The sequence below is a fragment of the Myxine glutinosa genome, chromosome 7 (assembly GCF_964187855.1).
Source record: "Myxine glutinosa chromosome 7, kmMyxGlut1.1, whole genome shotgun sequence".
NCBI lineage: Eukaryota > Metazoa > Chordata > Myxini > Myxiniformes > Myxinidae > Myxine > Myxine glutinosa.
This window is the reverse complement of record NC_136267.1, coordinates 57,958,147-57,970,972: the sequence shown is the minus strand read 5'-3', so window position 1 is coordinate 57,970,972 and position 12,826 is coordinate 57,958,147. Positions and strand designations below refer to the sequence as shown.

General features: G+C 45.8%; 1 protein-coding gene across 8 annotated transcripts in view; it reads left to right on the top strand.

The window, feature by feature from the left end:
- LOC144888143 (uncharacterized) overlaps positions 1-12,826 on the top strand; it is a 1,118,715-nt gene that overhangs the window by 154,941 nt on the left and 950,948 nt on the right. For 4 of the 8 annotated variants that reach the window (XM_078781772.1, XM_078781773.1, XM_078781774.1 and 1 more), the window contains one exon: positions 11,671-12,796. The exons of the other annotated variants lie outside the window; for them this stretch is intronic. In XM_078781772.1, coding sequence (XP_078637898.1) covers positions 11,671-12,796 — 1,126 coding nt within the window. The remainder of the gene's footprint in view (positions 1-11,670; positions 12,797-12,826) is intronic. 8 annotated transcript variants of the gene reach the window in all.

The following is a 12,826-nucleotide window of genomic DNA, read 5'->3' as shown; positions in this document are numbered from 1 at the left end:
GTGTCGGAGTGAACTCCATTCAATGTACAATGTGCGCTGAGTGGGTTCATCAAAAATGTGGTGATTTGAGATGGTTAATCACAAGTTTGGCAGATTCATTCAAGTGTAAGGTGTGCACAGAGGGCGCTGCAGATGGAGGAAATTTTGAGTTGGATCTTGGAAACGGCGTGAAGCTGGAAGGTGTGAAAACATTTTGCTACCTCGGAGACATGCTGAATGGAGAAGGTGGATCTGATTCGGCAACGGTTGCTCGAGTGAGATGTGCATGGAAGAAGTTTCGGGAACTGAGTGGCCTGCAGACGAGGAGGGGAGTGTCGTTGAAGCTGAATGGAAAGGTGTATGCTGCATGTGTGAGAAGTGTTATGATTTATGGGAGCGAGACATGGGTAATGAACATAGAGCAGCAACGAAGGCTGGTAAGGGTGGAAATGCGAATGGTTCGGTGGATGTGTGGAGTATCGTTGAGAGAAAGACGAATGATGAATTGTGAAAGATGATGGGAATAGAGCCTGTCATGGATGCTGTGAAGAGAAACGGGTTGAGGTGGTTTGGTCATGTGTTGAGGAAGGATGAAAGTGACTGGTTGAGATGAGTGATGGTAATGAATGTAGAAGGAAGTAGAGGACGGGGAAGACCGAGAAAGACGAGGCTAAAGATGGTCGAAGAAGAAATGCGGGCAAGGGGGTTAACAAGGGGAGATGCAGAAAATAGTGCAAAATGGAGAAGATTGTCATGAGGACCGCAAGGCTAACCCCCGCTCTTGCAGGGAAAATGCCCTTAAAATGCCTGTTGTATAATCTATCTATAATTCCAGTAATCTCTGTGTGTATGTATGTCTGTATGTCTGTGACCGCTGTTTCTCGACAACCACGGGTCCGATATACTTTAAACTTGCCAGGTATATTGCTGGGGACCTGAGGATGTGCCTTTTCAAGGTTTCATATTAATCGGAGAAGTAGTTACCGAGCTATGTCCAAAAAACGATTCAACCAATCAGAGAGCAGCGAGCTATCACGTGTGCCGAACGTGCCGAACAGACTCTGCCTCGGACGGCACATTTGAGAGCGTATTCATTTATTTCACGTTGGCAAACTATGTTGGCGTTAAACTATGTTTTAAAACTAATTAAAACTAATTTGCGATTCTTTCGCTTTCCTGCGCGTTTGTGCACGCTATGGCGATTTCTTTACCAAACTCCGCAAGCCGTTCGCTTTGGACCAAACCATTTCATGTAAATAGAGGGGGGGGATTGTCACCGTACTCGCAAGCCGTTCGCTTTGGACCAAACCATTTCATGTAAATAGAGGGGGGGGGGGGGGGGGGGGGATTGTCACCGTACTCGCAAGCCGTTCGCTTTGGACCAAACCATTTCATGTAAATAGAGGGGGGGGATTGTCACCGTACTCGCAAGCCGTTCGCTTTGGCTTTGCGAATGGACCAAACCATTTCATGTAAATAGAGGGGGGGGATATAATTTTAGATATATATATAGTACGGGCATGCCCTAGTACATCAAATAAGAACTATCTCTTGTGTTGTCATAATTAGAAAGATATTTGTTGTTAGCTTTAGCATACTCGAAGATACTTGAGATATTCCCCCTCTCTTTGCCTTTTCTATCATCAAGAGCATATCTACATCACTGATTAAATCCAAATCCTGTTTCAACATTCTTAACACAGTACTCCAAGCCAAACGAGGTGCATTGTAATAGTGAGGGGGGTCCAATCCATAAGAATTTTTATTATGGCAGACGGTTCTAAAAGTCTCAAATACATCAGCCAATAGTAGGACATCAGTTTTAAGATACAAATCGTGATAACCTGCAAGGTTATTTATATTAAACTTTTTCCAAACATTTTGTGCTCGAGTACCATCTTTATCAGTTATATGACTTTTATTTAACTCGTCATAGAAATTTTCTTTTGACGGAAGTTGTGTTTCTTCAAATCTCTCAAATGAATCCATATAATCATAAGGATATATACCCTTTTGTGAAAAGAGTTCAATCTCTTTTTGATTTATGAAATACTCTGAAAGACTCGGAAGGTTTTCAATATTTGATACCAAGTTAGATAATGGACTTGCCATAAATTTAAATGTATCAAGAAACCTGATATGAGTTTTCGGAGATGTATGAATTGTTTTTGTGAATGAAATGTATTTCTGATTTGTGTTAGGAATTGTTGAAATGTCTCCAGATGTCTTTGAAAGTTCATTAACAATTAGATGAGTATCATAATGAGCGTTGTTGTGAAGAAAGACAGGGATGAAAGAGGAGAGTTTAAAATTAAGATTACAACTTTGATGAGCTGGACCTCTATATTTACCTGTAAGATGACAATGGTCTCCAACCTTTAATCCTTTATCAATTTTTTCATCACAAATATGAGAAACAGCCTTTGGTTGTCTAAACTTATTTTTCTTTTCTTTTGTCAATTAAGCACATTGGTTCATTGTTTTTTTTCATTATTTTGGATGATTTTATACAATCCCTTTCCAGTCACCTCACAAACTCCTCTAAAGCATATTTTCCTCTATAAAGTTCTAACTTCTTGTATTTATCACCAACGGATGATTTGATATAATAACAGAAACCACAAGGAGTATGTTTTTGATATTTATTTGTGTATTTTTTTGGGGATTTGGAGAAGCAGTGTCTATCTTTTCAAGGATACTTTCAAAGTCAGCATGTATCACGAATTGGATGTTTTATAGTTTTGTTGACATCTTTGAATGATACATTTGAACCTTCCTCCAGCATATTAATTATGGTGGATTTATGATCACCACAGTATTTTGAATGCTTTGTTTTGAATTTGCCTCTGACACCAGCCTCTGACATCAATTTTTCCAAAGTAAACTGCTCTCTCTCATGTACAGATTTATCCCATATCGTCTTCAGTTGTCATACCCTTCCTCCCGTCCATGGTACCCTGAATCTTGTGGTGAGGCAGATGCCCTGAAACAACTTGCCTTTGCCTCTTGGAAGGCTAATCCAACTGAAGGCAATCTCAGTTCCTTCCACCAAGCTCGGAAAAAGTGTGTGTCTACCCTCAGGAGTGCCAGGAAGCACTCTCTCTCCACACTCAAGGATGAACTCTCAAACCTGTCTCCTTCCTCCAAATCCTGGTGGCATCTGGTCAAATCCATTTCTGGTGTTTGTTCCCCTTCCATCCCCTCCCTTACCTCAAATGGCGACACAGTTGACACCACACGTTTCAAAGCCGAATGCCTCAACTCTGTGATTCCCTCAAAATCTTGTGTCCCAAACCCATCTCTCTCTGTACCCACCTTACCCAGTCGAACCCAGCTGCTCCTGGACTCTGTGTCCTCTCCTGACAAGGTGGAGAAGTTTTTGTCAAACCTGGACTCTGATTCTGCAACTGGACCAGACGGCATCAGCCCACGGGTCCTAAAATCCTGCTCTGCCGCTCTATCTCACACTCTCTCTGTTCTCTTCACCCTCTCTTCTGCCCAAGGTCATCTGCCATCATCTTGGAAATCATCAAACATTGCCGCTTTGCACAAAAAAGGCACAAAAACAGATCCTTGCAACGACAGACCAATCAGCCTGCTCCCAATTATCAGCAAAGTCATGGAATCCATCATTGCTTTGGATATCAAATCCTTCCTCTTCTTCAATGGCTTGATCTCTGATCATCAATTTGGATTCAGATCAGGTCATTCTACTCTGGACATGTTGCTTCTGCTGTCTCAACAATGGATGGAGGTCCTTAATGCCAAACAGGAAATCAGAGCTGTCTCCCTTGGCACATCACGTGCCTTCGATATGGTCTGGCACCCCGGCCTGCTCACCAAACTCTCCTCCTATGGTATCCATGGAAATCTCCATGCATGGCTTGCAGACGTCCTCTCTGATCATAGTCAACGTGTGGCCCTGAATGGTTTTCTCTCATCTCCCCTTCCTGTTCAGGCTGGAGTTCCCCAAGGCAGTGTTCTGGGCCCTGTGCTTTTTCTGGTCTTCGTAAATGATCTGTCCGACTCTCTGGAAAATCCTCTCTATCTCCTTGCTGATGACTCCACTCTCTGCCGCTCCATTCCTCATCCCTCATCCCTCATCCCTCAGATCGGCAGTCTGCAGCCACCTCACTCTCTGCAGACCTGGACAAAATCACAGACTGGTCAAACAAGTGGAACATGTCTTTCAATCCGGACAAATCTCACACTCTTACTATGTCTCTCTGAAAAGACAGACTGGACAACCCTCCCATCTACTTTCTCAACAATCCTCTCCAAGAAGTTCTGTCACTCAAGCTTTTGGGTCTCACTATCTGCCATGATCTTTCCTGGGAAAACCACATTTCCAAGCTGGCCTCCAAAGCCAGTCGCCGACTGGGCATCCTCCGTCGTGCAAAGTCCTTCATTGGCACACCTGAGCTCCTCACCACATGCAACGCTTTCATCCGCAGCTCAATGGAAAACTGTTCTCCCCTCTGGGCCGGTGATCCTGCCTCACACCTAACTCGGCAAGAATATAAAATGATATGATAGCAAAGCGATCGTTTATATGACAATGAAGGAAGGACATGAGATAAATATACAAAGCCGGGGAATACAAACCGATTTAACAACAGGAAGGTGGGGGGTGGGGGGGGGGGGTGGAGAGGGGGGGGTATTCCCTCTTACCTATTACCTGTCATAATATTAATCTCATATAATTCTGATACATAAATGGCAGGGAAAAGGCTTCAAGAGAATTATAATTTTTGTTTTCAGGGATACCTCCAAGGAAAGGGTGTTAGATGTTACATTCCTTATGAATTAGAACATAGACATGGCAATTTTGTAATTAAGGACTGGCCTTGTCGTGATATTGATAAACCTTCAAATGAAGATTTGATTTAAAAAAAAAATAAAAATGAACTTCTCAAAGTTATGAAATATAAAACTCTTTTCAAAATCATCAACAAATCTTATTGGTATCCTATTATGAGAAAAATAATTACAGATACAAGAATATCTCAAAATCCAGATGAATATATGTATAATATTATATGGGGAGATGGTTTTCGGGTAGCAAGGGCTGAGGAAGGAGTTGAAGAAGAGAACGAGGAAAGGGTGAAAAGGAGGAGGAGAACGAGGAAAGGGAGAAAACGGGGAAGGAGGCAAGGGATAAAAAGGAGAAGGAAGAGAGTGAGAAAAAGGAGAGGGAGGAAAGGGAGAAAAGAGAGAGAGAGAGAGGAAAGAGAGAAGGAGGAGAGGGAGGAAAGGGAGAAAAGAGAGAGGGAGGATAAATATAAAAGTATGAACACCAGTGTGCTGTTGGTGTGCTGTTTGCCCCGCCCCCATTATCGCCTTGCCTTCCACCTTTTGCCCTGTTCAAGTGACTCGTGGTTGTCCCTCAAGGCCCTCTCCCCGTTGGTATATTTGTGAATATAAGACTGTTCTTCACGGTTCTGTTTAAATATGTTTAAACTTTCCCCTGCAGTGTTTTATTCAGTGGAAGATTACAACACGCTGTTTTTCTTCCTATTTAAAAGGCTCCTTTCAATTTCCTCTTAAACCCATTCCATTTCAAAAAAATATTCAATCTCATAATTCTTTCTCACCACATGCTCTAAATTCTCATTCATTTCACCCCTCCTCCATCGTTCTGAAACGGATCGCTAACTTGAAAATCACAATAAACCCAATTTGTTATAAATGTTCGTCTTTCATTAATCATCCACTTTCTAAACTCCCCCCTTGCCCCTCCCCTCCAAACCTCCGCCCTTGGCCCTCCCCTCCAAATTTCCCCCCTTGCCTCTCCCCTCCAAATCTCCGTCCTTGCCCCTCCCCTCCTAAACTTCCCCCTTGCCCCTCCCCTCCTAAACTCCCTCCAACCCCTCCCCTTCAAATCTACCCCCCAACCATCCCTCCCAAATTCTCCCTCCTCCCACCTCCTTCTCAAAGCTGCCTCCTCCCCCACTTCGTCTCCCTCCTATCTCATACCTCCACCTCCCCCAACCTTCTATTTTCCTCTGCCCCACCTCAAACAACCCCTCACTGTGCCTCATCCCATCACCATCAAACCTTTTGTCCTCCTCATCCTTCCCTTTCTTGTAACTCTTCTGTAATCTCTGACACACTATCAACTGCTCTCCCTACCTCCCCCTCTCATCCTTCATCTGACCCTACCCCTCTCATCCTTCATCTGACCCTACCCCCCCCCTCCCCTGTCCTGCACCCGATGCTCCCCCTCTCTCCTCATTAACGGTATGGACCTCAAACATCCGGGGCCTTCGCTCAAACCTGATTGATCTCTCCATTCAGGTTGCTTCTGACAATCCAGACTTGATCTGCTTAACAGAAACGTTCCTCCTTCAAGATGTCTCTGATTCCTTAATATCTCTTCCTGGTTACTCCCTCCTCTGGTATGATAGACCTGAGCCTCGTCCTGGTGGTGGGGTGGCTATCTTTATCAAAAACTCTCTTCCTCACTCTCCTTGCACTGCCCTCTCTCCACCCCACCCCCAGGAGTACCTCTGGCTACGGCTTCCTCTCCGCTCCCACCTTTTGTTCATATGTGTTCTGTACCGTCCTCCAAACAGTGATGACTCCATTTACATTTCGCTGTCGGACAACATGGACCAACTTCTACAAACTCATCCAAACTCTCTCTTCCTCATATGTGGCGACTTCAACTGTCATCATGCCAGCTGACTGGGTGTGGGTTCCTCTCTCGCCAGCCATGTCACCTCAGCAAAGGACTTCTGTGACTCATTGGGACTGACACAATCTGTCAATTTCCCGACCCGGATATCAGTCAACGGAGCATTTTCTCTTCTGGACTTGGTTATGACAAACTTCCCTGCAAATGTCTGCTGCTCTTCTTCTGCTCCAATCGGTTCTTCTGATCATGTGCTTGTTAAAGTGGACATCTCTCTGGCCATTCTCAGAGAGCCTCCTCAGCGCCGACGAGTCTGGCATTTCACTCAGGCTGACTGGCACGGTCTGCAAGCAGCCATCAATCATCTGGACTGGTCTCCCATCTCTACTGCCTCTGAGATAAATTCTTCCTGGGAATTCTTCCAAAGCAAACTGCTCTCTCATGCACAGATTTATCCCATCTCGTCTTCAGTTGTCTTACCCTTCCTCCCGTCCATGGTACACTGAATCTTGTGGTGAGGCAGTTGCCCTGAAACAACTTGCCTTTGCCTCTAGGAAGGCAAATCCAACTGAAGTCAATCTCAGTTCCTTCCACCATGCTCGGAACAAGTGTGTGTCTACCCTCAGGAGTGCTCGGAAGCACTATCTCTCCACACTCAAGATTGAACTCTCAAACCTGTCTCCTTCCTCCAAAGCCTGTTGGCGTCTGGTCAAATCCGTTTCTGGTGTTTGTTCCACCTCCATCCCCCCCCTTACCTCAAATGGCTACACAGTGGACACCGCACGTGACAAAGCCGAATGCCTCAACTCTGTGTTTGCTTCAAAATCTTGTGTCCCAAACCCATCTCTCTCTGTTCCCACCTTTCCCAGTCGAACCCAACTGCTCCTTGACTCTGTGTCCTTCTCTCCTGACAAGGTGGAGAAGTTTTTGTGAAACCTTGACTCTGATTCTGCAACTGGACCAGACGGCATCAGCCCACGGGTCCTAAAATCCTGCTCTGTCGCTCTATCTCACCCTCTCTCTGTTCTTTCCACCCTCTCTTTTGCTCAAGGTCATCTGCCAGCATCTTGGAAATCAGCAAACATTACTGCTTTACACAAAAAAAATGTGCTAAAACAGATCCTTGCAACTACAGACCAATCAGCCTGCTTCCAATTATCAGCAAAGTCATGGAATCCATCATTGCTTCGGATATCAAATCCTTCCTCTTCTCCAATGGCTTGATCTCTGGTCATTAATTTGGATTCAGACCAGGTCATTCTACTCTGGACATGTTGCTTCTGCTGTCTCAACAATGGATGCAGGTCCTCAATGCCAAACAGGAAATCAGAGCTGTCTCACTTGACATATCACGTGCCTTCGATACGGTCTGGCACCCAGCTCTGCTCGCCAAACTCTCCTCCTATGGTATCCATGGAAATCTCCACTCATGGCTTGGACTTCCTCTCTGGTCATAGGCAACGTGTGGCCCTGAAAGGATTTCTCTCATCTCCCCTTCCTGTTCTGGCTGGAGTTCCCCAAGGTAGTGTTCTGGGCCCTGTGTTATTTCTGGTCTTCATCAATGATCTCTCCGACTCTCTGGAAAATCCTCTCTATCTCTTTTCTGATGACTTCACTATCTGCCGCTCCATTCCTCATCCCTCATCCCTCAGATCGGCAGTCTGCACCCTCCTCACTCTCTGCAGACCTGGACAAAAATCACAGACTGGTCAAACAAGTGGAACATGTCTTTCAATCCTGACAAATCTCACACTCTTACTATGTCTCTCCGAAAAGACCACCTGGAAAACCCTCCCATCTACTTTCTCAACAATCCTCTCCAAGAAGTTCTGTCGCTCAAGATTTTGGGTCTCACTATCTGCCATGATCTTTTTTGGGAAAACCACATTTCCAAGCTGGCCTCCAAAGCCAGTCGCCGACTGGGCATCCTCTGTCGTCCGATGTCCTTCCTTGGCACACCTGAGTTCCTCATCACATACAAGGCTTTCATCTGCAGCTCAATGGAATACTGCTCTCTCCTCTGGGCTGGTGCTCCTGCCTCACACCGAGCTCGGCTTCAAACGGTTGAAACCAAAGTTTTCAGAATCATTGGTATCTCCCGCGATGAAGCCTTTCGTGAAAGGTGAGGGCCTTTCACTCACTCACCACAGGCAGGTTGGTGGTCTTTCTGTCTTCTACCGACTCCTCTCCGGCCTTGCTCCCCCAGCTCTCTCTCAGTTATCTGTCCCCCTTCAGGTCGCCCAAGATCTGCCTGCAACCCTCTTATGGTTAAACTGCCAAAATCTAGGCTCTCTGCTCACCTTCACTCTTTCATTCCCCTTTTCTCCCGCCTCTGGAACAAACTCCCCCACCTCTGGAAGAAACTCCCCCACTCCCTTCAATGCCACTCCTCCCTCCAGGTCTTTAAAACAGCTGTTCACCCCCATCTCTTATCTTCCCCTATCCAAAACCTTTATCTTTTCTACCCCCGCTAATTCACCCCAGATACTTTTTTTTTGAAATTCCAACTTCTTTCCTGGAAGTTCTTGCAGCAGGAAAAGGCTGGACAAACAGGAAAATGCAGCAAGATGCATCAGCCCAGCAGCCAAGCAAGCAAGCAAGGCATCATTGATTTTTTTTTTTAAACGTGATTGAGCATATATGGTGCATTTTGATGATTGTGCATTTTTGTGCATTTTGGTGCTCTTTTCGTGCATTTTTTTGTGCACATTGGTGTAATGGTGTATTGGTGCAGTGCATTCTGTGTTTCTCCTCTCAAATTCTCCAACTTTCTCTTTCCCACAAAAGAACAGAAAAACAATTTCCCACAAATTTCCCACAATTATCTATCAATATTGTTGAAATGAAGATCAAATAGCTGTATGTTGAAATATGTTGAAAAAGTCAAAACTTTGCATGGGGTGTACCTACTTTTTTACGTGACTGTGTGTGTGTGTGTGTGTGTGTGTGTGTGTGTGTGTGTGTGTGTGTGTGTGTGTGTGTGTGTGTGTGTGTGTGTGTGTGTGTGTGTGTGTGTGTGTGCGTGCATGTATATATATATATATATATATATATATATATATATATATATATATATATATATATATATATATATATATATATATATATATATATACATACATACATACATACATACATACATACATACATACATACATACACACACACACACACACACACACGCACACACACACACAGTATATATATATATATATATATATATATATATATATATATATATATATATATATATATATATATATATATATATATATCTATATATATATATCTATATATATATATATCTATATATATATATATCTATATATATATATATCTATATCTATATATATATCTATATCTATATCTATATATATATATATCTATATATATATCTATATATATAATAATAATAATAATAATAATAATACATTTATTTTGTATAGCGCTTTTCAAGAAACCCAAAGACGCTTTGACATAGTACGTAAAACAAAGACAAAAAAGACAAAAATACATCATTAAATAACCAAACAGAAAGGAAGGAGAAGAGACGGTCAGGGGTTGAATGCGGTGTTGAACAGGTGAGTCTTGAGTGATGATTTGAATGTGGTGAGTGAGGAGGAGTCTCTGATGGTTTGAGGTCGTGAGTTCCAGAGTGTGGGAGCGGCAATGGAGAAGGCCCTGTCCCCCCAGGATCTGAGTTTGGTCCGGATGGGGGGGGGGGGGGGGGACAGGAGGTTGGCAGCAGCAGAGCGGAGGGTGCGGGTGGGAGTGTGTCTGGGGAGGAGGTCAGTCAGTCAGGTAGGATGGGGCTAGGTTATGGAGGGCTTTGTAGGTCAGGAGGAGGATTTTGTACTGGATTCTCTGGGAGATGGGGAGCCAGTGGAGCTTGTGAAGGACGGGGGCGATGTGGTCCCGGGCCCGGGCGTGGGTGAGTAGACGGGCAGCGGAGTTCTGAATGTATTGAAGTTTATTGATGATATTTGAGGGTGAACCATAGAGGAGGCTGTTGCAGTAGTCCAGACGGGAAGTGATGAAGGCGTGGATGAGGGTTTCTGCAGCTTTGGAGGAGAGGGATGGACGGAGACGGGCAATGTTTTCAGATGAAAGAAGGCTGTCTTGGTGATCTGTTTAGTGTGTTTGTCGAAGGAGAGGGTTTGGTCAAAGATGATGCCAAGATTCCGGATGTGAGGGGAGGTGGATACTGGGATACATCTAAATATATATATATACCAGCAGAAGTACCCGTCATTGCAGAGGAGGGGAGTGGAGGTGAGGGGAGGAGGGAGGGGGAGGGGATGGAGTGGAGGGGGGAGGGAGTGGAGGGGGGAGGAGGAGGGTGAGGATGGGAAGGGTAGGTGAGGGGAGGGAGGGGGGAAGGGGGAGGGGAGATAGGGGGGAAGGGGAGGGGATATAGGGGGGAGGGGAGGGAGGGGGGAGGCAGGAGCGGAAGGGGTTCTGAGTGAATGTGGCTCACGTTTCTGAATTAACTGTGGTGCCAATCAGGAAGGAGAAGAAGCCGTACTACCAAATTCGTACACTTCCGGAATTGTTTGATTTATTTGTATTCAAATGTCTGGTAATTGTTTTGTATTTATTTATGCGAATGTGTACTTGTATATAACTGTCATTAATTTAAAAAGGCTTCGGCACTATCGAGCTGTATTTTTCTTTTTTTTTAACTCCAAAAAAACGAACTTTAATTTTTTTTTTTTGTTGTTGCCAAAAACACCCCCAGGCACTCACTGATGAACCTCTGAAAGTTTGATGAAGATCTGTTCAGCCATCTCTGAATAAAACGCGGACACAAAAACTGGACACACACACACAGACAACTCAGTTTATATACAGTATATATAGATATCTATATATCTATCTATATGTATAAACACGGGTTGTCTGTGTGTGTGTGTCCAGTTTTTGTGTGTCCGCGTCTTGCATATGTAGAAACACAATGGTGCTGTCATTTTGTTTGTTTGTTTTTAATTAATTTTGATTGGGTTATAACAAGTTTCGTTTGGCTGAATTAATATATTGAAGTTTTAATTTTGTTGCAGATTGTGTGTGAAGACCCTGAAAGATTTGCCCCACCAGTACCACCAAATGACGAGGAACCAATAATACATACTTTGCCACACAATGAGATTCCACACAATGAGATGGGTGAGTTGCCACCTGGTGAAATGCCATGCGGGAAGATGCCACGTGTTGAGACGCTGCGTCGTGAAGCGTCGCGTGGTAAGACGCCGCATGGTGAGACGCCGCGTGGTGAGGTGCCGCATGGTGAGACACCATGTGGTGAGACGCAGCTTGGTGAGAGGTCACGGGGTGAGATGTCGCTTGGTGAGATACAGTGTGGTGAGATACAGTGTGGTGAGATGCAGTGTGGTGAGATGCAGCGTGGTGAGATTCAGCGTGGTGAGATGCCGCGGGGTGAGATGCCACGGGGTGAGAGGCAGCGGGGTGAGATGCCGCGTGGTGAGACACCGCGTGGTGAGATGCAGCGTGGTTTGACGCAGCGTGGTGAGATGCCATGGGGTGAGAGACTGTGGGGTGAGAGGCCGCGGGGTGAGATACAGCACGGTGAGATTCCGTGGGGTGAGAGGCCACGGGGTGAGAGGCTACGGGGTGAGAGGCCATGGGGTGAGAGGCCGCGGGGTGAAATGCAGCGTGGTGAGATGCAGCGTGGTGAGATGCAGCGTGGTGAGATGCAGCGTGGTGAGATGCAGCGTGGTGAGACGACGCGTGGTGAGACGCCGCGTGGTGAAACACCGCGTGGTGAGAGGCCACAGGGTGAGATGCCCCGTGGTGGGACATCGCTTGGTGAGATGCCGCGTGGTGAGATGCCGCGTGGTGAGATGCCGCGTGGTGAGATGCCGCGTGGTGAGACGCCGTGTGGTGAGACGCCGCGTGGTGAGATGCCGCGTGGTGAGACGCCGCGTGGTGAAACACCGCGTGGTGAGAGGCCACAGGGTGAGATGCCCCGTGGTGGGACATCGCTTGGTGAGATGCCACGGGGTGAGATGCCATGGGGTGAGATGCCCCATGGTGAGATGCGGCGTGGTGAGATGCCGCGGGGTGAGATGCCGCGGAGTGAGAGGCCGCCGAGTGAGAGGCCGCCGAGTGAGAGGCCGCCGAGTGAGAGGCCGCCGAGTGAGAGGCCGCCGAGTGAGAGGCCACAAGGTGAGATCTTTTTCCACAGCACCTGTCGTG